This window comes from Odontesthes bonariensis, chromosome 2 (genome assembly GCF_027942865.1).
Source record: "Odontesthes bonariensis isolate fOdoBon6 chromosome 2, fOdoBon6.hap1, whole genome shotgun sequence".
Classification (NCBI taxonomy): Eukaryota; Metazoa; Chordata; class Actinopteri; order Atheriniformes; family Atherinopsidae; genus Odontesthes; species Odontesthes bonariensis.
Genome location: NC_134507.1, coordinates 221,729 through 234,060, shown reverse-complemented (window position 1 = coordinate 234,060; position 12,332 = coordinate 221,729). Strand labels below are relative to the sequence as shown.

Genomic DNA, 12,332 nt, shown 5'->3' with positions numbered 1-12,332 from the left:
ACAAATGTTTTTGGAATCCTCGTATAAATGATCTCTATTTCTTTGACGACACATTTATTTCCTTTTTTTAATCGCTCATGTGCTGTTTGATGCTTCTGTTGTTTCTTTGTCTCTCAGATGCTTTGTGGTGTTGTGGTTTTGTTTTTAAATTCATTTAAATGATTTTATTTGTTTCTCTTTATATTCTTTTATGTATTTTAATGCTTCTTCCACTCCCTGTTTGCAATGCTTTTATTTTATGTGAAGCACTTTGAATTGTTTGTACATGAAATGTGCTCTATAAATAAATTTGATTTGATTTGGTAAATGCACTACCTCTTTACGCCAGCAGGGGGAAGCCATTGCTCCTTCTCACTACAGCGAGATGTTGCGTCCAACTCTCGCGACACTTCTCTATGTTTTACATATAGTTTCCTTCCGTGACGCAATCGTGACATTGGGTTAGCTGCCGGTGGGAGAGACCGGCGTTCAGCGGACAGTAGTCAGCCTGACGCATCACCGAATCATCCCAACTCATTTATGACATCCAAAGCAAAAGTCCACATCAAAGGCACGCGGTGAGTTGAGTTCTAACTGGTTCTTTTCTTCATCGATCCCCTGAGCTAACGCGGTTAGCATTGTTAGCTCAGTCGGCAGGTCAGTGGGGCTAACGGTTAGCAGCTAACAGCTACCAGCTAAAGGCAGCGGTCTCTGGGTTTCAGGACATTAATCTGTTTAAATAGGTGATTCTACATGTTTATATCGAATAAAACAATGTAAAAAATAAATAAATTACTTAATCGATCATTTTAACTCTTTTTCACGTTCTGTCGTTTGTCTTTTATCGTGTTTGTTAACCCAACGTGTCCATTTTAACGGCGTTGGCGTCTAAAGCAAAATTTCCCTTAAAAAACTCGGTTTTTTTTAATCCTCTTCATCACATCGATCCGGTTTTACTTTGTCAAACACATTTTTCATCATATTCCACTTTTCCACATTCCACCCTATTAATCGGCATACTTTGAACACGCAGAGCAGAGTCACATTTAGGGAAAAAGATCTTTTTGTTTTGTTCCTCCTGTCCGAGTGTTGGAGGACACATCCGGGTAATGTGTTCAGTTTTAGTTCAGTTTTTGTTCGGTTTCTGTTCAGTTTTAGTTCAGATTGTGCAGCCTGTCGGACAAACTGCTCTCATCTAAACACGCACGTCACGTTCTTCCACGTTAATGACTGACATGAATCAGCTGTGTGACTGATAAGGAAGCAGTTATTGTTGTTATATGCGGACTGATCGGAGGAAGGACCTTGTTGTTGTCCCCCGGCCTGGCCGCAGCACCCTCCCCCGGCCTGGCCTCTCTCTCCCTCCCCCCCGGTGGTACGTGCGTGCCGGCCGGCGGTAATGGCGGACACCCTGCGCAGAGCTTCCTCATTCCGCGGCAGCAGAAAGGTGTTCAGCTACAGCTGGTTTCCATGTTGATCTGCAGGTTTCTGTCAGAGAAGCTTTGTTATCAGACACATTTTTTAAATGATTCACCCAGAGGAGGAGGCCCACACCAATAAAGTTTATCCCCCTGAAGCTCCCTCAGCTGATGGGGAGCCACATTAAAAGGAACCTCAGAGCTGGAACAGTTTATCTGAAGGCTTTTAGCTCCTAAATGTGACTGCAGGAACAGTTTGTCTGAAGGCTTTTAGCTCCTAAATGTGACTGCAGGAACAGTTTATCTGAAGGCTTTTAGCTCCTAAATGTGACTGCTGGAACAGTTTGTCTGAAGGCTTTTAGCTCCTAAATGTCCATCCCAGCTGCATGCATTTGTTTTTGTTGACTTTATCTCTTCCTGTTTGTCTGCTTCTGTTTTATTTTCATCAGAGCGTTACTTTTGGCCGAAGCATGTCGGGTTATCAGCTGCTCTTTGAGCGTCAGCTGACCGGCTGTTTACAGCTGATAGCAGCAGCCGCCGCGCCCTGAGGCCACGCCCACTCACCGCCGTCCTCAGAGGACTCTTTGAGCTCTTTGGGCTCAGGAGGGTTTTGTTTGCTGGCGTGACTGGTTTAATCCCAGTGGTCATGGTGAGCCACCAGCTCCCAGAGACGGCGTGCACGTTTGCTGAGTCAGCCGGCCTGAACAAAACAGGCTCAGGCGGGCTTTAAACTAAAGGACGGTGTGGTCGGTGGCGTGGTGGTCACAGCCAGCGCCCAGAGGCTCCGGTCCTCGCTGCAGCTGGCCCCGGATCAGACAGCCCTGTGCTGCATGTTGCTCCCCCTCTCTCTCTGCACCTGTCCTGATCACTGAAGCTAACAGGATGCGTCTGCTCCAGTATGTGGTTCTGACAGGTGGAACTCTTTTTTTTTCTTTTTCATCACGTCTTGTTTTGACGCTCTGCTCTCTCTGCTTCCTCTTTCCGGCCCAGGATGGCGTCTCCGGGGGCGACAGCGGCGGGCGGGCTGAGGCAGTGCCAGCAGGCCCAGGATCAGCTGGAGGACGCCGTCAGCGGCGTGCTGAAGGCGGAGCAACAGCTGAGGGAGAACGTCCGGGAGGTCAGCGCCTTCATCCTGCAGAGACACACACACACACGCACACAGGGCAAACGCAGTGCACGTGTCCACGCTGGTGTCACGTGCACAGGCGGTGACATCACTGGTCCAAAGTTCTGTCTGATGGGGGTGGGCCTGCTGATAAGAAACTGAGGGGCTCAGCAGAAACGTGCACCAACGTGCAAGTTGTTTGTGTCGGCTGGGTCATCGACCTGAAATACTTCTGACACCACAGATGAAGAACCGCAGCCCTCTGATTGGCTGATCCCAGATCAGCTGCGCATTGTTCTGTCTGACAGAGCTTCATCCAGTCTGAGACCAAATCATCCTCATCATCACCACAGGTCCTGATCACTGCTGAGTCAGAGAAACCTGACCAGAGGCCGGGCGAGTCGGCACAGAAAACACTGGGTGGAGAGAACAGGGTGGGGTTAGGTGTCAGTATATATGGGTGGAGGAGACGGGACTGTTTCAGTAGCTGCTCTCACCTGGACTCTGCGCTGTTGGTGATTCTGCTGTTTTTCAGATAAGCTGCAGGTAAAGATCGGTTTGTCTTCAAACAGCAGAGAGTTTATTTGCCTCGTCATTATCAACAGGTGTTAACCAGCTGTTTATAGGTGTTAACCAGCTGTTTATAGCTGTTTACCAGCTGTTTACAGGTGTCTACCAGCTGTTTATAGTTGTCTACAGGTGTTTACCAGCTGTTTATAGGTGTCTACCAGCAGTTTATAGGTGTCTACCAGCTGTTTATAGGTGTCTACAGCTGTTTACCGGTGTCTACAGCTGTTTATAGTTGTCTACAGGTGTTTACCATCTGTTGATGGGTGTTTATAGGTGTTTACCAGCTGTTTATAGGTGTCTACCAGCTGTTTATAGGTGTCTACAGGTGTTTACCAGCTGTTGATGGGTGTCTACAGGTGTTTATAGGTGTTTACCAGCTGTTTATAGTTGTCTACAGGTGTTAACCAGCTGTTTATAGGTGTCTACAGGTGTTTACCAGCTGTCTACAGGTGTAAACCAGCTGTTTATAGGTGTTTACCACCTGTTTACCAGTTGTTTATAGGTGTCTACAGCTGTTTATAGGTGTTTACCACCTGTTTAAAGGTGTTTACCAGCTGTTTATAGTTGTCTACAGGTGTTTACCAACTGTATACAGGTGTAAACCAGCTGTTTATAGGTGTTTACCAGCTGTTTATAGGTGTCTGCAGGTGTTTACCAGCTGTATACAGGTGTAAACCAGCTGTTTATAGGTGTTTACCAGTTGTTTATAGGTGTCTACAGCTGTTTATAGGTGTTTACCACCTGTTTAAAGGTGTTTACCAGCTGTTTATAGTTGTCTACAGGTGTTTACCAGCTGTATACAGGTGTAAACCAGCTGTTTATAGGTGTTTACCACCTGTTTAAAGGTGTTTACCAGCTGTTTATAGTTGTCTGCAGGTGTTTACCAGCTGTTCCTCCACCACTGGCACCCTCTATATTTTCATTACCCCCTACCCGAACCAGGGTTTGAATCCCATTCCTGCTTTTCTTACCTCTTTTATTTCTTCCCCTACCCGAACCAGGGTTTGCATCCCCACCCCGCTGTGACTGGTGTGCAGTTGGTGAGAGGCTGAGGTAGCTTATGGTGGTTGTGGTGTGAGGGGCAGTGTTGGCTGGCATTAGGGGGGTGACTCTGGGACGCCTGTGGTCATTGTCTAGTCTCCTGGAGGTGTCGTGGGCCCAACTAGACGAAACACTGATGAAAGGAGCTGCCCACCTGATGACCCCAATGATATGTTGGTCAGCACTGATCTATATAATAGGGAGTGTAGGGAATTATTCACTGAGTCTGGTCCTTTATTTTATTTTAATTTTTTATATTCTTTAGCACAAGTTTCTTGTTTTTATATTGAATCCTAAATTGTCTTCCCATCTGTCTAGGTACCTGACTTATCGCACTTACTCTAGCACTAGTTTTGCTCTCAGCTGTTTGGTTTTGGAAGGAAATGCACTTATGATTTCTTGTGACCTGAAGTTCTTTTGCCTACCGATGTTGAACGCACTCTTTGTAAGTCGCTTTGGTTAAAAGCGTCTGCAAAATGACCGTAATGTTTATAGGTGTCTACAGCTGTTTATAGGTGTTTACCAGCTGTTTATAGGTGTTTACCAGCTGTTTATAGGTGTTTACCAGCTGTTTAAAAGTGTTTACCAGCTGTTTAAGGTGTTTACCAGCTGTTTAAAGGTGTTTACCAGCTGTTTAAAGGTGTTTACCAGCTGTTTATAGGTGTTTATAGCTATAAACACAGGAGCAGGGTTTGTTTCCTAACGTAGGGAACCCAACGGTTCTTATCTGTCTGTCTCCGCCCTCAGGTGCGCTCGGAACTTCAGAGCTGCGTGAGCCGCCAACAGGAGGCGCTGCGCTGCAGGGAGGTGTGGCTTCTGGGGCAGATCGACCTGCTGGAACAAGTGAAGACGGAGACTCTGCAGCAGCAGCTGCACCAGCTGCACCGGGTAACTGAGTCCTGGTCCTGGTCAACATGAGTGCTGTTTGCCTGGTGTGTGCCTGGTGTATCCCAGGTGTATCCCAGGTGTGTCCCAGGTGTGTCCCAGGTGTGTCCCAGGTGTGTCCCTGGTGTGTGCCTGGTGTATCCCTGGTGTATCCCTGGTGTGTGCCTGGTGTATCCCAGGTGTATCCCAGGTGTGTGCCTGGTGTGTGCCTGGTGTGTGCCTGGTGTGTGCCAGGTGTGTGCCAGGTGTGTGCCAGGTGTGTGCCTGGTGTGTGCCTGGTGTATCCCAGGTGTGTCCCAGGTGTGTGCCTGGTGTGTCCCAGGTGTGTGCCTGGTGTGTCCCAGGTGTGTGCCTGGTGTGTGCCTGGTGTGTGCCTGGTGTGTGCCTGGTGTATCCCAGGTGTGTGCCTGGTGTGTGCCTGGTGTGTGCCTGGTGTGTCCCTGGTGTATGCCTGGTGTGTCCCTGGTGTATCCCAGGTGTGTGCCTGGTGTGTCCCAGGTGTATCCCAGGTGTGTGCCTGGTGTGTCCCAGGTGTATCCCAGGTGTGTGCCTGGTGTGTGCCTGGTGTGTGCCTGGTGTGTGCCTGGTGTGTGCCTGGTGTGTCCCAGGTGTGTGCCTGGTGTGTGCCTGGTGTGTGCCTGGTGTGTCCCAGGTGTGTCCCAGGTGTGTGCCTGGTGTGTGCCTGGTGTGTGCCTGGTGTGTCCCAGGTGTGTCCCAGGTGTGTGCCTGGTGTGTGCCTGGTGTGTGCCTGGTGTGTCCCAGGTGTGTGCCTGGTGTGTGCCTGGTGTGTGCCTGGTGTGTGCCTGGTGTGTGCCTGGTGTGTGCCTGGTGTGTATCCCTGGTGTGTCCCTGGTGTGTCCCTGGTGTGTCCCTGGTGTGTGCCTGGTGTATCCCTGGTGTGTGCCTGGTGTGTGCCTGGTGTGTGCCTGGTGTGTGCCTGGTGTGTGCCTGGTGTGTGCCTGGTGTGTGCCTGGTGTGTGCCTGGTGTGTGTCCCTGGTGTGTCCCTGGTGTGTGCCTGGTGTGTGCCTGGTGTGTCCCAGGTGTGTCCCAGGTGTATCCCAGGTGTGTGCCTGGTGTATCCCAGGTGTATCCCAGGTGTGTGCCTGGTGTGTGCCTGGTGTGTCCCTGGTGTGTCCCAGGTGTGTCCCAGGTGTGTGCCTGGTGTGTGCCTGGTGTGTGCCAGGTGTGTCCCAGGTGTGTGCCTGGTGTGTGCCAGGTGTGTGCCAGGTGTGTCCCAGGTGTGTCCCAGGTGTGTCCCAGGTGTGTCCCAGGTGTGTCCCAGGTGTGTGCCTGGTGTGTGCCTGGTGTGTGCCTGGTGTGTCCCAGGTGTATCCCAGGTGTGTGCCTGGTGTGTGCCTGGTGTATCCCAGGTGTGTCCCAGGTGTGTGCCTGGTGTATCCCAGGTGTGTCCCAGGTGTGTGCCTGGTGTATCCCAGGTGTGTGCCTGGTGTATCCCTTGTGTATGCCTGGTGTGTCCCAGGTGTGTGCCTGGTGTATCCCAGGTGTATCCCAGGTGTGTGCCTGGTGTATCCCAGGTGTGTGCCTGGTGTTTACCTGCTTTTTTTTTTTTACCTGTTCTTAACCTGTTCTTTACCTGCTGTTGCAGCTCAGAGGTCAGTTTGACATCATTGCCCATCAGATGCAGAACTCCTACAGCAGCAACGACCTGAGCAACCAGCTGACCAGCTGCATGGAGAAGTAAGTCCACCAACACCTGTTCAGAGACTCACCTGAACACACCTGTAGGTGAACAGTCTAACTCTTCACCGCCTGCAGATGTACTGAACACCTGAGAGAAGGTGGCGCTCTAACCTCTACTTGTGTTTGTTTTTGTTTTTGTTTTTGTCACCTGTGTTGGCAGGTTGTCCTCTCTGAGCCTGACACCTGAAGAAACACCTGAGATGAGTTTCCATGCCGACACGCGCTCCCTGAGGCAGGCCATCACGTCATTCGGCAGCGTCACCGCTCAGGTAGCACACTTGTTTCCCTGTGTTCATCCATCCCTCACCTGGCCAGGTGTTCAGGCCAGGTGTTCATCCATCCCTCACCTGACCAGGCGCCAGGTGTTCAGGCGCCAGGTGTTCAGGCGCCAGGTGTTCAGGCGCCAGGTGTTCAGGCGCCAGGTGTCTGACCAGGTGTTCTCCTGTTTGCAGCTTGAGGAGGGCGTGTCCTGTCAGAGCTCCGCCCCTCAGAGGGCCCAGGTGTCCTCTCCGGCCTCAGACAGCAGTCAGGTGAGTTGGAGGCTGAGCTCTGCTGCTGTGGTCTGGTTCTGGGTTATCGTCCCGGTCCGATTCACTGGTTCTGTGTGTTTCTGCAGAACATGGAGGTGGCGGTTCTGGGTGACTGGCTGCTGGAAACCCGTCCAGCTAGCAGCACTCCTATTGGTTACGAGTTCAGCAAGAACCCCCAGGATTGGCTGATGTCCCATAAGGAGAGCAAGGTGAGTCCTCAGTTCACCAGAACCGGGTCTGATGGACCAGAACCGTCTCTGAAGCTGTAACTTTCTGTCTCTGTGCCAGACTGCCTGTCCGGTCCTGGCCTCGATGGACTTCCTGCGGGCCTGGGGTCAGCTCAGAGATCTGGAGGCGTGGCTTCTCCAGGAGCCAATCAGCAGGGAGCGGACCGCCAGCACCTGCAGCTCCTCCTTCTCCATCGAGAAGATCGACGAGTCGGAGTTCGCCGTTCCGTCCGAGTGCGAGGAAGACGTCGAGCTGAGCGACTGGCTCGTCACTCCGCCCACCGTTGCCATGGAGACGATGTCGGACGCGGAGCGCTGGCACCGCGTGCTGAAGCCGTTCGAGGGCGGCTGGTTGGCCAGCGAGTGGCTGGTGGGGGCGGGGCCTCCGGCCACCGACTGCTCCTCCTGCTGCCAGACCAGCAGCGCCGTGGAGATCGAGAACCTGGGGCGGCTGAAGTGCCTGAAGACTCCGCCCACATCCGGCCCCGCCTCCCCCGCCGCCGCCACCCCCGCCGCTCTGGAGGCATGGCTTCAGAAGGTGGTGCCGGTGCAGCAGAACTGCCGAGCCAACGAGTCCTGCGCCGCCTACGCTGACTGCGTGTGCGAGGACAACTGTGGGAAGGAGGCGCTGAGCCGCTGGCTGATGCAGCAGGAGGGGCGGGACAAGAACGGCGTCCCCGTGGCCAAGGCCCCGCCCACCACGTTCCACAGAGAGCAGGAGCAGAAGGTAAGAACCCGAGTCGGGCTCTGTTCCAATGATCCATGAATGGATGGGTAACCATGGGGTTTCTGTGCAGGTGCAGGCCATCCTGGAGGCGTGGCTCCACCCCACTTCCTCCTGTAGCCCCGCCCCCCTGTCCGGCTGGGCGGCTCCTGAGGAGAGCGTCAGCAGGACGGCCCAAAGCCCCCAGCTCCAGCCTTCCTTCTCGTCTCCATTCCAGCGTCCTCTGGATCTGGACCTCTGGGTGCTTCCTGAGAAGACTTCAGGAGGTCCGGCCCGCCCGGCCGAGGAGGAGGAGGACAAGTGGCTGCTGAAGAAGAGGAGCCAGGCCCAGGTAAGACCGGTCCGGTTCAGACCAGGTAACCCAGACCGGTCCGGTTCAGACCAGTTAATCCTGACTGGTAGGGATGGGAATCGAAAACCGGTTCTTGTTGAGAACCGGTTCCCAGTGTTTCAATTCCTTATCGATCCCAGTGGGCGGGAATGACGTCACCACGCAGCGTTGGGTGGCGAGTCCGGCGCAGCCAACAGTAAACATGGCGCCCAAGCGGTACAAACGCTCGAAAGTTTGGTTACACATCCCTAAAAAAGACGACAACAGGGCAACTTGCAAAGTGAATATTTCACCAAAGGGAGGAAATACTACCAACATGCAATAACTATGAATGAATGTCGCGTTTTCGATCCGCTCCGGACTAACGTTGGTGAATCTGAACTTAGCAACGTTAGCAACGTTAGCATGTCCTCGACTAACACTGCAGGTCACTAACTAACAAACACTGCCTATCATGTTAGCAGCATTTGCCTGATTGTAAAAGCTGCTGTCAGTAACGGTTAAGGTTAAATGAATGCCTTCTCAGGCATTACATTTAGATGAAATCATGAGAGACAGAGCCTGACTGGCTCAGAGCCAGAGGCTGGTGGTACTACCCCCAGTTCACCTCTACCTCCAGCTTCTCCTTTCACCAGAGCAGGAAGAGTTAAATTACCCAGGCCAGGATAGACCAATGTGGACCTCACCGTTGTTGGGTTTGTGAGGTCATGACTCGTGTTACTTCTAAACTAAACAAAGTTGATGCCAATCGACCGGTTTGTTGTCCTTTTTCTCCAAATGAGAATCGATAAGGGAACCGACAAAGAACCGAATCGTTAAGCAGAATAGAAAATGGAATTGGAATCGTAAAAATCTTATCAATTCCCATCCCTACTGACCGGTCCGGCTGGGAGCTCACTTCCTGTTCTAACTGTGAACTTCCTGTCCAGGAGCGCTTGGTTCTGCCCACAGTGTGCGACCTGTTCTCCTGTATGAAGGTGGGCGGAGACAAAGACAAGTGGCTGCACAGGGCTGCCGTACAGGTGAGTTACCTGTTACCCACACACACACACCTGCACACAAACACACACACCTGCACACACCTGTGAGTTCCTGTCTGACCTCTGCCCCCCTTTCCTCCAGATGTGACGGTGATGAAGACCTTCTTCTTCTTCTTCTTCTGGTCACTTTATCGCTGATGATCGCACATAATCGCATAAATCCAACTTCGCCTTCTTCTTCTTCTTCCTGTGACATCACCACCCGGAGGTGCCGCCCACCTCTCTCATCCAATCAGGATCCAGAACAGACGGTCAATGGACTGCGTGGAAACAGACGTGGCAACCATGGAACTGATTAGCATCAACCAGAACCAGATCGATAGCCTGATCAATAACCTGATGGATAATGGATGCAGAAGGCTTCAGCCAGTAGCAGGCTCTGCCTCACAGGAAGTGCTTCAGATGTTGATGATGTGGGGGTGGAGGGGGCGTGGCCAGGATGTGTTGGGGTGAAAGGGGCGGGGCTATGTCTGAGTGGGCGGGGTTAGTTTTAGATGGTGTGCTTTTATTTTAATTGATCTAATCTGAGTTAACGTTTTATCTTTTCCTCTGCTGACATCACTTCCTGTCAGACGGTCACATGGTTTCAGCTCTGGGCCGTCAGCTGTCCTGGCAGCCGCCGCTCAGGGTGGGAAACCCACCGCCGGTCTGAGAGGAAACTCTCTTTCCCAGATTGCCTCCGGAGCAGGAGTCGTCTGGTCACGTGACTGGGTGCTCAGCAGTGATTGGTGCTTTTTATTTACGCTGTGTTCTGATTTCTGTTTAGAGCTGTGATGTCATCAGTTACCTCCAGCTGTTCTCTGCAGTAATAAAACATGCTGACATCATCACTGCATCTGTGACATCACTGTGTCTGAAGTTTCTCATCAGAACAAAATAAAATTCAATGCCATCGAGAGCACTCTGAGAAAAAGCAACAGTTTAATATAGAACTAAAGTTCATATTCTATATTTATGTTCCAACATGAACATAAACCCAGAATCTGAGGCAGAACCAGAGTTAGTTCAGTTCTGAGCAGCTTTAAAGTGAATATCTGCAGATGTTTCCATGGTAACAGCTGCAGAGATTCACTGAAACATGTTCCAACATGAACATAAACCCAGAATCTGAGTCAGAACCAGAGTTAGTTCAGTTCTGAGCAGCTTTAAAGTGAATATTTGCAGATGTTTCCATGGTAACAGCTGCAGAGATTCACTGAAACATGTTCCAACATGAACATAAACCCAGAATCTGAGTCAGAACCAGAGTTAGTTCAGTTCTGAGCAGCTTTAAAGTGAATATCTGCAGATGTTTCCATGGTAACAGCTGCAGAGATTCACTGAAACATGTTTCAACATGAACATAAACCCAGAATCTGAGGCAGAACCAGAGTTAGTTCAGTTCTGAGCAGCTTTAAAGTGAATATCTGCAGATGTTTCCATGGTAACAGCTGCAGAGATTCACTGAAACATGTTCCAACATGAACATAAACCCAGAATCTGAGGCAGAACCAGAGTTAGTTCAGTTCTGAGCAGCTTTAAAGTGAATATCTGCAGATGTTTCCATGGTAACAGCTGCAGAGATTCACTGAAACATGTTCCAACATGAACATAAACCCAGAATCTGAGGCAGAACCAGAGTTAGTTCAGTTCTGAGCAGCTTTAAAGTGAATATCTTTTAAAATGGGAAGGAAATGAACTAGGGGGGGTTTCTGTGAAACTGCAGGACCACAGAACCAGTTCAAAGTAACCGGTCTGAGCAGAAAACACTCTGGATTCTCTGAAAGTTTGCCTGATAAACTTCCTGCTGAACCAGCTGCTGAGGCCACACACCATCAGGACGCTGCTGATAACTGTGACATCACTGTGACATCACTGCAGGGCAGCAGCCCTCTGATACAGGGTGTTTGTCACAGACGGGGTCTCCCAGGCACTGCAGCAGGGTCCTGAAGTCAGCTGACCCAGAGCAGCATCAGCTGTTGCTGTGGAAACCAGAGGAACTCAGAGCGGGGGGGGGGGTGGTCTGGGCCTGTTGGAGCAGGCAGATGTTCCGGGTGACCCTTGACCTCTGCCAGCTGTGTGTTAGCAGAGAGTCTCTATTATGAGGAGAGGGAAAGCTGGCGGCTATTTCCGGGTGGTACTGCACTCTAGGGGCGCCAACGAAGCAGTGCAGAGCACGCCGAACTCTATGGTGGTACTATGAAATCCACATTAGATCCAGCCATTGCTTTGGATAGAATTTTTTATATTTTTTTATTTTCATTTTCCTAAAGGAAGGATAAATTATCCTTTCAAACGGCACTTGGTTTGATTTTTTTAGACTCGCTAGATCTTTTTAAAATACACATTTATTGTCAGTATTGCCTCACGAGTGACGTCAGGCATGTGGCATCACTTTACGGCATGGTCAGTCCTAGCGCTGAGCTAGCAGAGAGGTGTTAGCTCAAATAGTTACAGATTTCAGCACATCCCTTTTACATACTCTCTGACTAGCCTCTGGTTTAGCTTTGGTTGTTGTTAGCAGCACCAGGTTAGCACTCTGGCACAGTGGACGAGTGCCGTAAAGCAGCCGGTCGTAATCTGCCGTGCGTTCATCAGATTCCGTTAGCAAAATGCTAGCGGAGATTGACTCGCAAATGCCAGACCTGTAAGAAAACAGAAAGATATAACTCCCAGGTTATTGTACTTTTGATATAAATCTACATCCCGCTGTCAGAAATATTAACAGTCACAGTAATATTTTCAGGTTTCAGTCGCTAGCGGGGACATTTTTTGAGTTATTAGCGCCAGCCCTATGGAAA

The 12,332-nt window shown here is 50.8% G+C and overlaps 1 protein-coding gene across 2 annotated transcripts; it reads left to right on the top strand.

Annotated features, from left to right (window-relative positions):
* The first annotated feature begins 404 nt into the window (after positions 1–404).
* On the top strand, positions 405–10,382 carry ncoa4 (nuclear receptor coactivator 4). 2 transcript variants are annotated; one of them, XM_075473298.1, is made up of 11 exons: positions 405–557; positions 2,388–2,514; positions 4,861–5,001; positions 6,606–6,697; positions 6,861–6,969; positions 7,153–7,230; positions 7,317–7,439; positions 7,519–8,184; positions 8,255–8,512; positions 9,442–9,534; positions 9,635–10,382. In XM_075473298.1, the coding sequence occupies exons 1-11, from the start codon at positions 520–522 to the stop codon at positions 9,638–9,640; spliced, it is 1,731 nt and encodes a 576-aa protein (XP_075329413.1). In that variant the 5' UTR covers positions 405–519; the 3' UTR covers positions 9,641–10,382. The 2 variants fall into 2 exon arrangements, with proteins under 2 accessions (XP_075329413.1, XP_075329423.1); XM_075473308.1 differs by lacking the exon at positions 405–557 and adding an exon at positions 1,885–2,293.
* Positions 10,383–12,332: the final 1,950 nt, after the last annotated feature.

Coding starts and splice junctions, on each gene's coding strand:
- ncoa4 (XM_075473298.1), top strand. CDS start 520: ATGACATCCAAAGCAAAAGTCCACATCAAAGGCACGCG. Junction 7,440..7,518: donor TGTCCCATAAGGAGAGCAAG/GTGAGTCCTCAG, acceptor TCTCTGTGCCAG/ACTGCCTGTCCGGTCCTGGC. Junction 8,513..9,441: donor AGAAGAGGAGCCAGGCCCAG/GTAAGACCGGTC, acceptor CTTCCTGTCCAG/GAGCGCTTGGTTCTGCCCAC.